This window comes from Pleurodeles waltl, chromosome 8 (genome assembly GCF_031143425.1).
Source record: "Pleurodeles waltl isolate 20211129_DDA chromosome 8, aPleWal1.hap1.20221129, whole genome shotgun sequence".
NCBI classification, from domain to species: domain Eukaryota; kingdom Metazoa; phylum Chordata; class Amphibia; order Caudata; family Salamandridae; genus Pleurodeles; species Pleurodeles waltl.
Genome location: NC_090447.1, coordinates 1,437,449,348 through 1,437,465,633, shown reverse-complemented (window position 1 = coordinate 1,437,465,633; position 16,286 = coordinate 1,437,449,348). Strand labels below are relative to the sequence as shown.

At 43.0% G+C, this 16,286-nt stretch overlaps 1 protein-coding gene across 1 annotated transcript in view; it reads left to right on the top strand.

Moving 5' to 3' along the window:
- DSCAM (DS cell adhesion molecule) overlaps positions 1-16,286 on the top strand; it is a 1,000,736-nt gene that overhangs the window by 681,929 nt on the left and 302,521 nt on the right. The window contains exon 15 of the mRNA XM_069202587.1: positions 7,154-7,321. Within this exon, the coding sequence (XP_069058688.1) occupies positions 7,154-7,321 (168 nt within the window). The remainder of the gene's footprint in view (positions 1-7,153; positions 7,322-16,286) is intronic.

Below are 16,286 nucleotides of genomic sequence, written 5' to 3'. Positions count from 1 at the left end.
CCGACCGATCTCCCTCCTCCCCTTCCCAGCCAAGGTCATCGAAAAAATCATGAACAGTCAACTATCCCGGTTCTTGGAAGACAGCAAGGCACTCGACACCTCCCAATCCGGATTCCGCAAAAACCACCGCACCGAGACCGCACACATTGCTGCCACAGACAACATCAGGACTATGCTTGACGAAGGAGAAACAGCAGCACTCATCCTCCTGGACCTCTCCGCAGCTTTCAACACGGTATGTCATCACACTCTCCGCACACACCTCCACAACGCTAGAATCCACAACAAAGCACTGGACTGGATCTCGTCATTTCTCACGGGCAGAACCCAGAGAGTCCGCCTCCCACCGTTCCTGTCAGAAGCCTCCGGAATCACCTGTGGCGTCCGCCAAGGATCTTCGCTCAGCCCCACACTCTTCAACGTTTACATGGCCCCCCTCGCCAACATCGCACGAACATACCACATCAACATAGTCTCCTACGCAGACGACACTCAGCTCATCATCTCCCTCAAGAAAGACCCTACAACTGCAAAGGACAACCTCCACAACGGACTTCACGCCATCGCCAGCTGAATGGAATCAAGCCACCTCAAGTTAAACACAGACAAGACAGAAATGCTCATCTTTGGCACCAACCCCTCAGCTTGGAACGACTCCTGGTGGCCCACCTCCCTAGGATCCGCACCCTCACCCACCACCCACGCACGCAACCTGGGCTTCATCTTGGAGTCCACACTCACCATGACTCAGCAGGTCAATACCATCTCCTCTTCCTGCTACAACACCCTCTGCTTGCTCCGCAAAATCTTCAAGTGTCGAAACCAGGAAAACCGTCACCCACGCCTTGGTCAGCAGCCGATTGGACTACGGAAACGCCCTAAATGCAGGAATAACAAACAAACTCCAAACAAAGCTGCAAAGAATCCAGAACGCGTCCGCCCGCCTCGACCACGACCACATCTCACCCCACCTCAGAGACCTACACTGGCTACCAGTTATCAAAGAGGATCACCTTCAAAGTCCTCATCCACGCACACAAAGCCCTCCACAACACAGGTCCTGCCTACCTCAACGACAGACTCACTTTACACACCCCCGCCCGCAACCTTCGCTCCACCAACCTCGCCCTCGCCTATGTCTCCCGCATCTGTCGCACCACTGCCGGAGGAAGATCCTTCTCTCACCTAGCCGCCAAGACCTGGAACTCCCTACCGCTCCACCTCCGCCTGACCCAAGACCTCCTATCATTCAGGAAATGCGTCAAGACATGGCTTTTCGACCAGTAGCTCTTCCCCCCCCCCTTAAGCGCCTTGAGACCCTAACGGGTGAGTAGTGCGCTCTATAAATCCTTGATCGATTGATTGATTGATGGACGGAGTGCTGAAACTTTTCAGACACTCACCCCCAGTCACAGATCTGGGTTAAATCCTTATTTTTTTGCTCACTATGCCACCCCAGTTTGGACACAGCCATATAGGGTTTAAAAGGCTTCCACACTCTGTCCATCATCCTTTTGTGTTGCTGTTGTGATCTAACAGATAAGGGGGTCTCGCTCTCTTAGCAATAACCTGAGGCTAAGCCAATCTAAATTATTTGGAGCCTCTTTAATGTGAAAATGCATGTCAGATGTAAAGAATAATGTAAACACTTTTCAAGATAATACACTTCAACACAGTTAAATAGATAGTGCCCCAGTTTTGCCTATTTATGTTTGTACTATGTTCATACTAAAGTACACTAAAGTATACAAAAAGTGATTGATGGAATGCTTGAATTAATCCCAGCCACTGGTAATTACTCAGGCCGCATCCCTGTCCATCATTATTTTGCCGCCTCAGCTTGGACCCAGCTATATGCAAATCAGTCTTGACTACACTCCAATGGGGCTGTCCAGCATAAACTGCAGAGCCAAGTCCTCCCTGAATCATAACACAAGCAAACCCAGGACTGGTTTTCCCATGTTACGGGCACATCAACTTGGTATACCTTGGTTCCAGTGACACAGTGTGCACGGGATCCACTTATTTATATTTTTATATATATATTTCCAATACTTGTAAATTCTTGAGTGTACTGGCAAAGAAAATACAGGTGCATTTGTTGTTACATAATAAACAATAATACACACCAAATGTTTGGGTATTAAAAAGTATTTTTATTTATTAAAACATTTATCAGGCAACTGAATGTTAAATGCCACTATTTCTGCTGGATCTGAACGTTATTTATATCTCACTTTGTTGTCCAATTGTAGCCCTGTCCCTTACCCTTGTTTAATTATGATAATTAATCTTGTTATGAACACGATGCTAATGTGACTGTAGTGACTTGTAGTGGGTGTTATAGCAGGGTGTCTGTTCATGTGTCCCTGCTCTTCATTACCACACTCATCCATCACCATCTTTCAGTCTCACCTGACTGTTCGGTAGTACTTATAGCCACACAAGACAATCATTCTGTTAGCTCAGTGCTGTCGTGTTTGTAGAATATTGGCTGTCCATGAAAAATACTCTTACTTCAAGGCCCTCTTCCCACTGAGGAGCACTTCTACTTAGAAAGGGAGTGGAGGGTCACTGAAACACATTTGTGGTCTCAGAAACCACTGCCCTTTTTGAGAATTATACAGAGAGAGGCACATTTTAACTATTAAAATACGAATTACTCCAGGAGCTACCCTTAAAAAGGCTTCTATTAGGTAACCAGGATATAGGTTGTGGTCTTTGCCCTTTGCCTCTTCTCTCTTCCATATCTGCCTCCCACCACATCAGTCCTCTGCTCCAATCTCCCAGAGCCTCTCTTTCCAAACCAGCACCAGCTCCCAGCATTTGCACAATGACAAAACAAGCAATTCAGAAATGGTTGGCACTTGAACATTTGGCACAGTAGCACTCACACAGACATCTGTTATACAGACAGATACATTGGAAATAACTGAGAACTGAAGTTTCAACTCAGTGAACAATAAAGTCTGTACATACTAAATAACACAAAGATACCAACAAGTGTACCAGGATTACCCCTGCTGCGACAGAGAATCCCACGTATCACTAGGATTCATACAAACATGCTGGTGACTATCAACTCCACCTCAAACTCTTCATCACCCAGTGGCTTTGATTAATGCAAAGACCCATATGAAGCTGATACAGAATTGGATGTCAAGTACCTACCTGGAGCTCATTGTGACAAAAACTGAATTCTAGATCTCAAATAGCGCCAAACACTCCGATTTAAGTGAGGCTCTCTGGCATGGACCAATGTGACTGTAACCTGCAACTGCTAAATAACATGAATACAGACCTCAAAGAACACATTACTAAGAGAGATATCATGTTACCATCCCTCCCTCCTGAACAAAGCGAAGACCTTCCTCTCAGAAGCATATTTTAGAACAGCAGGTGGAAGTCCTCTCCCACCTAGGTGGAAGCAATGCTTTTCTCAACAATCTCTCCAGTACCACGCTGGCAGCATTGCAAGGCATCCTCCAAGCTGCAATGTATCAGTGGCTTAAATTAGTTCATCCACATAGTCCCATCGAGTCCAGCAGTATACCATGTCCATCAAAAGCAAGGCCAGAAATGATACCCCTACATACCTGGACAAGAAACCATCCATCTCAGACTCCCAATGCCATGCTGGGAGTCAGGCCATTCCAAAAGAGGAGACAAAGCAATGTGAAACGTAAATGACTAGAAGGCAGGCCTTTTCCATTTATACCCTCTGGATATGGATCAGCATTCCCTCCTCCTCTGACTATTCTAAGATTCTGAAAGAAATTGAGATACTGGTGTGCGTGAACATGCGTGTGGGTCAATGAGTGGTCTTGCACTTTCAGTGCAGCTTCTCTTTTTAGGGCCCTTTCTGATTAAGGGGAGATCAGTGACGGGCAGTAGTTGGAAAGATCATTTGTCATGGTGTGTTTTGTTGAGCAGTGGGAGAAATAGGATAGAGGAAATCAAGATATGAGTGTGGAGGAAGGAGGTGTGATATCCATATAGTTAGTGGGAGAGATTGGAGAAAGAGATTTGATGAGGGAGTATATTTGATTTTTCCACTTTGTTAACACTGTATCTCATCCTTTACTTCTTCAAAGCTTGTCTGATTCCGGCCTGCCACTCGGATGGTTTCTGTCCTTTTTGTCAGATAGCCAACCCTCTGTCAGTTTATCTTGTTTTGCATTAGGCAATAAATGGCTCAACTGGGGCGTCCCCCGGGGGTCAACACCGAGCCCTACCTTATTTAATGTTAACAGGTCCCTTCTTGAGACATTTATTTGAATCATTTGAAATTAAGGTAGTTGATGATTCTGAGTTGATCGTTTTGAGTGAATGCTCTAACAACATTCTGGTTGCTTCCTATAAAATGTGTTTAACAAAAGTCATTGAGTGGATGCAAAATAGTTTGCTTAAATGCAACTGTGATAAGCTAGAAATTATTTTCGTCAGCCCGAGAGAAAAGTATTCTAAGTCATTGAGAAGTGGCCTGAAGACTTACCTCCTCGCCCTTCTCAAGCATCCACAGCTAGAAATATGGGTCTCAAATTTGATAATGAGCTGTTTTTTGTCCCCAGGTGCTGGCAGTTACTGACTTGTGTTTCTGGATTCTGAATGCTCTAAAAATAATGTTTACATTCTTCCTCATGAGACATGTATTTCAGTGGCACAAGCACTAACTATGCCCAGACAGAGCTATGTTTAAAGACTGTATTTGGGTGTCCCCAAAGTCCTGCTATGTTGATTACAGCTTGCTCAAAATGCAGCAGCAGGTCTGGTCCTTGGATGGTCCCAGCGCTGCTTTAGATCACATCATCTCAGACATTTGCACTGGTTACCAGTGATGCAATGCCTCCAGGTCAAAGCTTTGATGTTGGCCCACAGAGCGTGATACACTATTGGTTAATCGTACATACACGGCACGTTTCTTCCTTATTTTGCTGTTAGAGTCTTGAGAATAAGTACGGCTTTATTATTTAACATCCCACAATTTAAACAGCAATGAACTGGAGGAAATTAATGTTCCTACCTAATAGCTAAATCTTCAAATTAACTCCCTTGTTATTCGTTAATCAAGTCAGAGAATCTTTTTCAGAAGCTTCCGAAAATATGATTGTTCCCCTCAGTGTAACTGGAAGCTTTTTAGTGTCTTAGTTATTTAGTTACTGATGGAAGGCCACTTGGGGCAGCTATTCGCACTTTAAAAATCAGCTCATTCATTCATTCAGTCATATCACCACTGAAAGAGATTGTTTTGACGTCCTTTTGAATTTTGCTAGTGTGTTGACAGCTAGGCGTTGGATTGAGTTGTGTGAGATATATCATGTGAAGGAGAATCGTCATAGCGCCCAAAGTGCTTCTTTCATAGTTTGAGCACACTGCTATATTCCTAAAATTGGCAATCCTGAATTTTTTGACTTATAGGAATGATGATAAAACAGCAGATATGATCATTGACATGCTCTGATCGGTGCATCGTCCTATGCTATATTGCCCCATAATAAATGTCGGATGTTTATAGGGACTATAAACTATGACTATGGACTTTAGGCGAAACTCGAGGTAGCGGCAGTGAGTCAAGCCAAAGGAGAGAAGAGATGAAAACCCCCAGGTTCACCCTGCTTGCACCAGATGATTATGTTTTTTTATCACTGCTAAGACACAGATTAAAACTATTGATTACAAGAGTTGTTGACAACACCATGGTGGTGGTAATTACTTATAAAACTCCAGCAAGGTGATTTAAGAGCAATAAAGGAATTTCCATTCCTTAAGCTGAGGTTTCATTTTAATAGGTCATTTATATTGGCAATATTCAGTGCTGGCAGGTTTTCTGAACACCTGCTCATCTGTTTTCGTGCAAGAAAAAAACTGACTGCTTAGCAGACCCATGATGCATTTAAAGGGACAGTATCATCCACTTCTGTTAAAGATAGTGGTCCTGTGAAGCAGATCTGAACTTGTTTGTGTATTGATTTCTATCACACTTATGACCTAGCAGAGTGAGATGTAAATATAATCAGTGCTGTGGCAAATTGGATCTCAGTCATTGCAAGCTGACAGTGCAGAGATATTAGTTACGTCTAAGATGCACGTACGTGGGTCGGACTGGGTAGCGTTTGATCATTTTGTCTGGTTGAATTAAGCACATTTGATTAAAAAAAAAAAAGGGGTAGAAAGGTGGTATTCGAGTAACTAAGGGCAGAGCCAGGTATAGAGGTAGAAAGGCAGTTTCATTTGGGGTGTGACTTTGTATCTGTGGGGTTTGGAGGGTGGTTACAACCTGTTGCTGCATGCAGCCCTAAAACTGCGAGAGAATAGTCTGGGAGATTTCTCCTTGAATCCCCAAAAAGTGACCACAACATGAAGGCTGGAGGAGGAGAAGAAATTGCAATGGGGTAAACACTGAACAGTTTGATCATACTCTCCACCTTGACGTATATCGACATAAGGCAATGGCTGGGAATGTGAGTTTAACAAAACCTTGAAAGAGAACAATTAGACTGTTCAAATATAGAAAATTGATCCAAACAATAAAAAAGAAAAACAGAAAAAGGGATAACCAAAATGATGATGACAGGACTAAAAATCATGAGAGGATCTCATTGAGTAATAATCCTATCAGTGGTGGGTAGTGGGGGCGAGAACAACAACAAAATCAGAGATGGTGCACTCCCCAGAATCTGTATTAGAGAGGGGACACTGGACCCCACATACTTTCTATGACTGAACAATAGAAGATGCATTTTAAGAGTGAATTGAGATCAGTGGGCCATGTCTGAAACCAGGGATGATCTCTAAAACTACTGCTGTAGGTGAAATAATTTCTTACAAATCGAAAAAAGTGCCAGCTGTTCTCAAAACTTACCTTTCCTTCATATAATGTGTTTAAATTGCAAAGTGCTTTGGGCACATTTATGAAGATGAATCAAATGAGCATGTGTGCTACATCTAAGTGTAAGTGATGAGACCATCATGAGCTTAAAATAGGAATTTTGTGATAAATTTAACAAGGAATTTTAGTTTTAGAGGTGTAGAACAAGTAGGAAAAACCCGCACCAGTCCATAGCGCTGTGGAATAAACAATTATTATTATAATTATTATTGACAAAAACCCCCTATGATCTTCTCCTTCTCCATTTATTATGTGTTTTTGTAGATTCGTGGGATTCAGTTCAGAGGACCAAGGATGTCTCCTCTCAGCTGAACCAGGCTACGATCATTGATCTCCATCCGTCCTCTACCTACAACATACGAATGTACGCCAAGAACCGCATCGGGAAGAGTGAGGCAAGCAACGAGCTGACGATCACTACAGACGAAGCGGGTAGGTTGCCTTTACAAACGTTTTGGCAGCAGGAGGTAGTATGCCTCAAAGCTGAACTCACCATGGTCAACCGTAATTTAAACTGCAAACAAGGATATCAAATGTGCCATAAGTTCTCCAGAATTCAGCTGTGTTATTCATATTTTCTAAATGTGAGTACAGGTGAGTAGAAATGGTTATATTGCTAGTAACAAACTAACATCACCCAGAAGTCTTTAAATTCACCTTAGGCTCAAAAAAGATACATGATTCAGGGAGATGGACTTTAACAGTTGGTGTAGCCCTAAGTAGAAAACCTATTACTCTATTAGGATATTCCGCCTAGTGCATGCGGTATGTTCTTAAATAAATTGTGTGAAATACAAAGCCAAGAATTTGAATGTTAGATCAGAAGGTGTGCACCCGCTATTATTGCCTACTCCATTGTCTTCAGGGGAGCACCAAACACCACCTTTTATTGTTTTCTTTTTACAGATGGGGTAACTAGAGTGACAGAACAGCAAGTTGATTTTTCTATATTTAATGGTTGGGGTTAAATGTAGAGAAGGCCATTTTTTCCTAAATTGCCAAGTTAGGTTCTACTTCTACATGTCTCAGGTTATGTGTTCATTGTAAAGGAGGGAAATGTGTTGAGATCTGTTTAATCTAAGTCCTCGATGGCATGCCACTGCCCAGTCTGCAATGTTAGTTCCATATGGAATGTTTGGGTTGTCATCCTTTGTATTTGTGAATAAGAAAGGTGAGCTGGGGGGGTTATGCAGGAAGCTATAGAGCTCCTGGTGGGGCATCTTGATAGGTACTTATCATCATTTGTACTCTAATACTCATAAAGGAGCTGCCTAAAGAAAACAGTCATCTATCATCTGTGTACCTCTTCAAATGCATGCTCTGGCTATATTTCCCTTTCCTTTCTCTTCTCATTGTGCACAGCTTGACCATGGAGTAGTTCCCGGAGGTGGAAAGGGGCCTTTGTTGAAGGCCAAACATAATATAATACATAGTATAAGGCATATAATCTAGCAAGGGGTGCTTTCAACTGTTCTTCATACCCATCAACCATCAATTCTACATGCAACAATAAGGGATCCATTCCCAGCAATTCATTGTTGTGACATCACCATCCTGATATTTCACTAGTGTAATGTGCCAGCCAGGGGAGGTAGCTAGTTCCCCTTATTGCCCTGACCTAGAAGGCTTCCCAGGTGGCAGACACTCATCTAGTACCTCTTTTGGGTTTCCAGAGACATGAGGGAGGCAGTGGAATGGTGAGTGGTGATCTATCAACTTTCTGGTCGCCCTCCACCTCCCAAAGGTCACAACAGGTTTGAGGAAGTGGTAAAATTGCTTCACCTGTGTTCTCCCTAATCCAGCATTCCAGAACAGATTCCTTGGAGATGTTCCATCTCACCTGTGGTCAACAACGATTCTTGGTCACAAAGCCTTCCTACACAACTTCCACTCTATATGATAAAGAAGGTGCAATGCACTGAGGATAGCAGTGAGAAGGAAAAGCAGATGGAGGAGGCAGGGACCTGGTAATGAATATTATTTGGAAATAAGTGGAGGAGAGAACTGCAGGGAGATCTGGGACTGTGTCTAAGGGCATCAAGGACATCAGATGGTGCATTTGGTTTGTGAAGGTCATATATTAGTAAACTACATGGTAATTTGGGAAGGAAGCGAGGGAGTTTGATGCCAGATATTTATTTTATATAATTGGTCTCATGAAGGGAACTGGAATATGGAAGGAAGGGCATATTTGACTTGACTCTAATTCTCCACAGGTGGTCCATAGACTCTTCTTTGGTGGGGCAGAGCGTATAGTGAGCCACACACAACACAAACGTGTAGATGGCAGGCTATTAGTAAGGTTCATGTCTGAGTGACACAGAGCAATATTTTTACCACTGGAATCCAAACTGAACCCAAATTTACCTATCTTCATGCTGCTTTACTTGCTTTTAGTAGATTTCTGTCAATAAACCCCTGCTGTGTCCATGGGCAACAATTCACCAAAATTTCGCAGAACTTACATCACATACCCTTTGGCCTTAATGAAATTCAAGAGAGTGGCATCATATGACTCACTGGCCATTTTTTTTCTTCGAGAAAGGCATGTCACATAACCCTAACATCACAACAATTGACATCGCTGAAGTTCCATTTTAACTGCACAATTACTTTAACAGCATAACACAGTCTTACACAGTATTTTAGATACCAACTATACTATGGTGATGACTTGACCTCAGAAAGTTCTAGGACCCCACACTTGCCCTCAATCATCCTGAGTGAGCAAAGTGAGTATGCCAGATCTCTTTTAGGGGGTTTACCTCTAGAGAAACATTTGAAGATAATGGGGTGAAAAAGTGCAATTTAAAGAACAATTTCACCCAAATTCGCTACAATGCCATAGGCCATGAAAAGGCATTCGTTAAAAATTCAGATCCTTTCACAGTGTGCCGCTCCAAAAAACCTAATGTCCCCTAGGAGTTGAACCCATTTTTTACACAGTGTGTTTCATGCCCCTTACATCAAATATTACCGCCATTGTGCTAGGGGCAGCATTTCGTCATGGGTGCCCCTTTAATTATATAAAGTATGCCAGTGCCAGAAATGCCGTCCATATACCATAGGAGACACTTATGTTTAAAATTATCTAAATATGGGCTAGAATTTTGTCATGGTTGCCCTCCCTCCCATAAGCCAGTTCATTCACCTTTATGCCAGGAATTATGCCCATTGTGCTAGTACCAGCATTCTGCCACTGGTGTCCACATGCCTAGAATTTCCTCAACTATGCCAGTATTATTCTTCAGGTGCCCTGTGTGCCATGAATTACCTCTAGTATGCCATGTCTAGTATTTTGCCATTGGTACCATTCAAGCCAAGAACTACCTCCAATGTGCCAGTACCAGTATGTTGTCCTAAGTGCCTGTCATATTAAGAACTGCTGCAAGTATACAGGTACCACTATTTTGCCCTGGGTATCTTGATGAGGCAATAATAACCTTCCGTATGCCAGGGCCAACGACAAACTCACAAGCATCACATGACATCCTCAGTCACATTCAGCCTCTCACACTCATTTTCTCACTAACTCACACTCACTCATTAATTTTTGCTTGAACTCTCATACACCCCCCTACACTCTTTCACATTTATTCTCAATTAGATCACTTGCATTCACTTTTAAAGTCTTAATCTCACTTGTTCTCATGCACCCATATTTACAGACACTCAGGCCCAGGTTTACTAACACTTTTCGAAAGGACTGTGTCACTATTGTAACTTACAATTTACAAAGTGTTCCAGTGGGATTTACAATTGGGATTTGTGTTGGATAGTATTCAAAATAACACAAAATTGGCCTTTGCTCTGTTTTGCCTGTTTTTGCATCGGGGGCGCGTTCCATGGGTGTTGCATTACTTTTCCCATTCAACCTCATCTGGGTTTGTATGCAAATAAATATCTGCAAGCATTGGTAGATAAGAATTGCGCCAAAATCTTGTGCCTTCTCGAAGCAGGCATAATGAGGTAAACAAGTTTGCATTTCTCCTTGTTCTTTCAGCTCTGCATGTGTACTGCATTGCACAGCACTCAAACAAAGTGGGGAAAAAACATAAAGTGTAGCTTTTGTGCTGAAAGGGATCCCTTCCAGTACATAAGCTATGCTTCAGTGAACGCACACATCCTTGCTCCAAAGCACAAGGGTATGTGCCAAAAGTGCGCCAGAACACAGGGAGAGCAGAAAATGCACCATATCTTATCAGATATGGCACATTTTTTCTTTCTCCCATTGACAACAGACAGTGCACCAACTTTGGTGCAGTGCTGCCTTGCAACAAAGAATAGTAAATCTGGGCCTTAATCTCAGACAATCTCATTCACTACATGACACTGACCCTCACTCACATTCACTCACACACATTTAGACATACAGACACGTTTGCTGACACATACACACACTTTCACACTAACACACACTCACAGGTACACTAAGCGAACAACATTCATTGAAAACAATTTTTACTTAACATAGCTTCCACCAAATGTACCATTCCAGCTAAGTGTGTTCCATTTTTTGTTACGCTAATAGTGACATTATTAATTAATAGCAAGCTGAAAATAGGTAGAAAATAAGGACTGCAGAGCCCTCCCTCTACTCTTGGCACTGATTTTACACCTCTGAGGCCAGGGATCACAAAGGCACTGCCAGGGATCGTAAGCGACCCCAGGTGACCCCTAAATGACATCTACAACTCTGCCTACATTTAAGGGGGCGGATGGGCTGCTCTACATGATGCATACGAGCATATTTATGAAAAACACATGCAGTGTAGGTCAGCAAGTCACCTGGCTGTGCTGCACTGAGTGACCAGGAAGGGAGAGGAATGTGCCGTATTTAAGTCAATACAGCACGTTCCTGAGTTTTGCCCGGCGCTGGTACCCTCTTGGCTGCCTAGTGCCAATGCAGGCACCCTGCACCTTGGTGCAAGAGTTGTTGCATGCAGGATTGTTTTTGTGCGAGAAGGGGCACCTTCCTGCACATAAGCATCACCCTGAGGCATATTCCTCTCTCTTTGTGCGCTGCAGAATGCAGCACATGTAGAAAGAGGAAGCAACAAGGAAAATAAGGATATTTCTCCTTGTAACGCCTCTTCTGAAAAGACGTAGCATGTTGGCGCATCACCGGGTTTACCAGTTCTGGTAAATCTGGGAATGCAGCAAAGTCCATGGCAGTTGCGTGGAAACACCCATGCAACGCCCACGGAAGGCGTTGCCAGGACAGAGTACGGCAACGCAGTGATTTGCTTTGCATTGCTTGGTGAAACCACTCAGGGCCATGCAAAGTGTCCTTGCGTGGCGTCATGTATCTTATTTGGGGTGTACCAAGTTGCGTGATGCAAAAGTGGCGCAAACCCCCTCATAAATATGCCCCAAAGCACCTAGAAGTGCCTGTTAGCGCTGCATAAGCGTTGTCGCTTGTCAATGTCAGTTTGGGCCTTAATAGAACGTTTAGGGACGGTTCGTTGGTTGAGTGTTTGGTAGAAAGTCGCCCCATTTGCAGTATGCGCTAATTATAACTTTAGATTCTGAATTTGTGGAACCTGATTAAAAACAATTGCTGAGCGGTGGGAAATCAGAAAAGAGCATGGAAACGTTTGCAGGTAGGCCAGTCTCGTAGTTTAATAGAAAGCCGCTAATAGCTACACAGTGCCATCAAGTGGGCAGACAGTGTAAGGCACATGTTCTCCAAATTGAATATGTTATTGGAAATCATACCAGGTTGTTTTCCTTATTATTATTTTTTCTAGATTGCAGAAAGTTAAACCCTTAAGCAATAGCAATAATACAGGAGGGATTATAGCCAGATTTACTACGTATTTTTTTAATGGTTGCAAATGCTTCCATTCAGGGTTTGAGATTGTAAAAATGCTTTTTCAGTCGTACTAAGCCCATTTAAGTCTTACTGCCTCTTAAAATGGAATTGTGAATAGATACAAATTAGTTATCTGCAAGGGGCGTGTTGTAGACATCCCTTCCAAATACCAAATCTCCATGTTATGTGTCAAAGGTTTGAAACCAAAACAAAGTTGAAAAAAAAAAAGCAAACTTTTTTTTATAAACGCTCCACCCCCATTTACCTTCAAGAAAATGGTCTGAATTAAAACAAAAGTTTGCTTTATTTAAAAGCAATCACAGATATGGTGGTCTGATGACCCCAGCGATCACCGTCTGTTTGATAGCCTCCATTTAATGACTTCTAACTTGGAGTCTACCTCATTAATGTGCATGAAATAAGGTTGGCTTGTGCCCCTCTACGATCTGGATTTTTGAAAAACGACCTATTAGTACATAGGTCAGCTCATAACAATCTTTACTGGTCTTAAAAATACTGGCGCATTTTGCAACCAGACATTCATACACCTGGGCCCATATATGTTCCTGTACATTCTTCAACATAACTTTGAGTGAAGGCGTAATCATTAAAAACAAAAACAAATGTTATTCCACTTGATTAAAGGCATGTTAGAACATTGGAATACTGGGGGCTCCATTGAAAACAATGGAGTGCTGCGGGCTTTTACTTGGCGGTAAAAGCCCGCAGCGCCAACATTCCAATGTTCGCTTTGTTCACAGCAACAGCTGTGAACAAAGCCTCACAGAGCCCGAGGGGATTCTAATCCCCTCGGGCTCCGTGAACTTTTTTTTTTTTAATAGAACATTCTGCCCTGAGTGGCAGAATGTTCTAATAGCCTTACAACCCGCCGTAGCGGGCTCTACCGGCTATTAAAGTCCCTCTCCCTTGTTAAATGCCCGACGGGGAGCGGGCCTTTAATAGCCGGTAGAGCCCGCTACGGCGGGTTCTAAGGCTATATTAGTATTGTATATGGTAGTTCAGGTGCTACTTTGTGAGTAGCTGTCTCAGTTATCTAAGGCTCCTGCTAAACCAGCGTGATGAGAGGCATTCACATACAGTAGATATATCTTTGAGAAAAGTTATAAGGACAAAATATTCAATTTTTAGAGTGTGGGTGGCAAGTAGATGGGTGGAGCTAATAGCTGTGTCGGAGTACTATGGGTGGGAGGTTATCTCAATGACAGAGTAAATTAGTGGCTGTGTGGGTGAAAAGAGTTGCCCTTTCTGCATAATTAAGACTTCTGACTTCATGGTGATGCAACCTTAATAGATGTTGATGGTACTGCAGTGAAATAACCCCCACCGTCGTCTGATATTTATTCCTGCCCTGTTTTTTTCCAATTAGCTTTGGGATGGAAGGTCAGCTGTGTACCAAGCCAAAAGTCATTGGGGACCTGTAAAGGGTCAAAGACAAGCATATTGTCAATGAGTGATAGGAGAGGTAGCTGGTTTGTGGGCTGTTAATGCATTGTGATGTATTATTATATATAGAGGTATATCCTCAGCTGTTTCCTAACATGAAGCAGCATTGGATTTGGGATGTTGTTCCAGATCTTGGGTGCATAAATGGAAGAGGCCTGTTGCTTTATTTTTTTAAAATTTGTTTTACCCTCCTTAATCTGCAGTCTGATGGTGTCCTGGTTGAGGGTGTGCTGAGAACCACCACAGATGGTGAGCTTGTGTAAGTGGGTGTGCTGGTTGTAGTGGCTTTGTAAATATGTAATTAATGCTGATGCAATCATAGTTATTCATGCCGTGGCTGAGATATTCTGTGTCACATATTTTAAAGAATGCAGTTGTATCATGTGTGTTCTACCTTCAGATGGGCTGCTGATCCCAAAGAACTTTCAGTCCTGAAAGTAGTCAGTGTTGTGCAGCCGGGTGAGGCTTTGCACTTTCTCATATAGCCAGTACCACTTAAAAAGCACAAAAAGTGATGGATGGAATTATTGAATTAAGCTCAGGCCTTTGTAGTATCTCTGGGCCACTTTTCAGTTGATATTTGTTTAACTGAATGAGAATACAGGCAGCGGCATAGCTATCATTAGTGCAGAAGGTGTAGTGTCACCAGACGAGCAGTGTGAGAGATTTACTGCACCCCAATTAATGCTGACATTTACTCGTCACTGAGGGCGGTGGGGCATTTCCTTTGCTCCTGTTAATATCAATACAGCCCTTGAAGCCTCACTAAACACCAGAAACCCAAGAGAGGTTTCAGTCATGTGTGAGTCTCATCAGTAGGGTGGAACTTGAGAAAGATGGCACATTCTGCTCGGGACGCACATCAGAACATCTGATTCTTACCAAGGAAGACTGTCAAAGATAGAACAAAAATGATAAATGTAATGCTTAACTGATCTCAGTAATTCTATTTATTTTAGCCACATTTCAGGCTGTAGTTTGCCATTATATAGAGGCCACAACTGTCTTGAAATCATTCTTAGCCCTGCTGCATGTTGAGATTAACGTGACAAGTCAGGAGCTCTCCGAACAGAAACAGAGGTAACCCAGGGGTGGCTCCTTCGCTATAGCGAAGGAGAGCCGTCCCACTGACTGTGCCAGAAGCAGAAAAATAAAATGCTAAATCATTTTATTTTTCTGCTTCTGGCACAGCCTGCAGTGCAGGGATGGATGGGGCTGGGCCATGGGATGTGGGAGAGGGGAGGAGGGAAGAATGCACCTAAGTGCGCATGTGTGTTTGGCTGGCCATGTGAGGCTTGCCAAAGACACATGTGCACATAGTTTCTCCAGCATGGCTGTGTACACAGCCGGGCTGGAGCAACTGCACAGACCCCAGGTCTGTGTCTGAGCAGCAGTCACTGCCGCTCCGACCAATCCTGCTGCTGCTTTCATGCAAAGTTTTGCATGAAAGCAGCACTAGGATTGCTGGGGAGACTGTGCTGGCATCCCAGCAGTGAATGCTGGGACACCAGAAGAAGAGGAGCGCCAGGTGGCAGGAGGCTGCAGGGACAGAGGCAAGGTAAGTTCTTTTTTTTTTTTTTTTTTACCTTGTCGCTGTTCTCCTCCCCACCCCTCCCCTAGTGTTATGCGGCGGCTGCCGCTGAAGTAACCCCAAACTATTTCCAGCCTTGTTGTGGCTCCGTAGTGGAATGCAGTTTAAGTCCTGTGTATTAACAATTGTGCTAATCCTGAAGAAGCATCAGGGAAGCAGGGCGCTAACGTTAGGAATTCTAGTTGTATGACATTCTTTCTACATTTCTGTGTGGATTTATCCATATTTAATTTTTTTCTCATTTTATTGGTATTTGACTATACTTTTTGGTTGGTAAAAAATATAAGTTGTGACAAATATTGGCACATTTATTAACTGGTTAACATGCCCTGATGCTTGTACTCATACTCACATACATTAAAACAGTATCCGAAAACATTAACATTTTTCCGCAGTACAAGAACATGTGGACTTTACCAGCTGTTCAAGCCTCATTAGGAAATTGTACACCTTACTTTTAAGAGTCAACATCTACAGCTCTTGATTTGTTGGCCATGAGCATTAGAGGCTCTGCAAGAAAGGAAAAC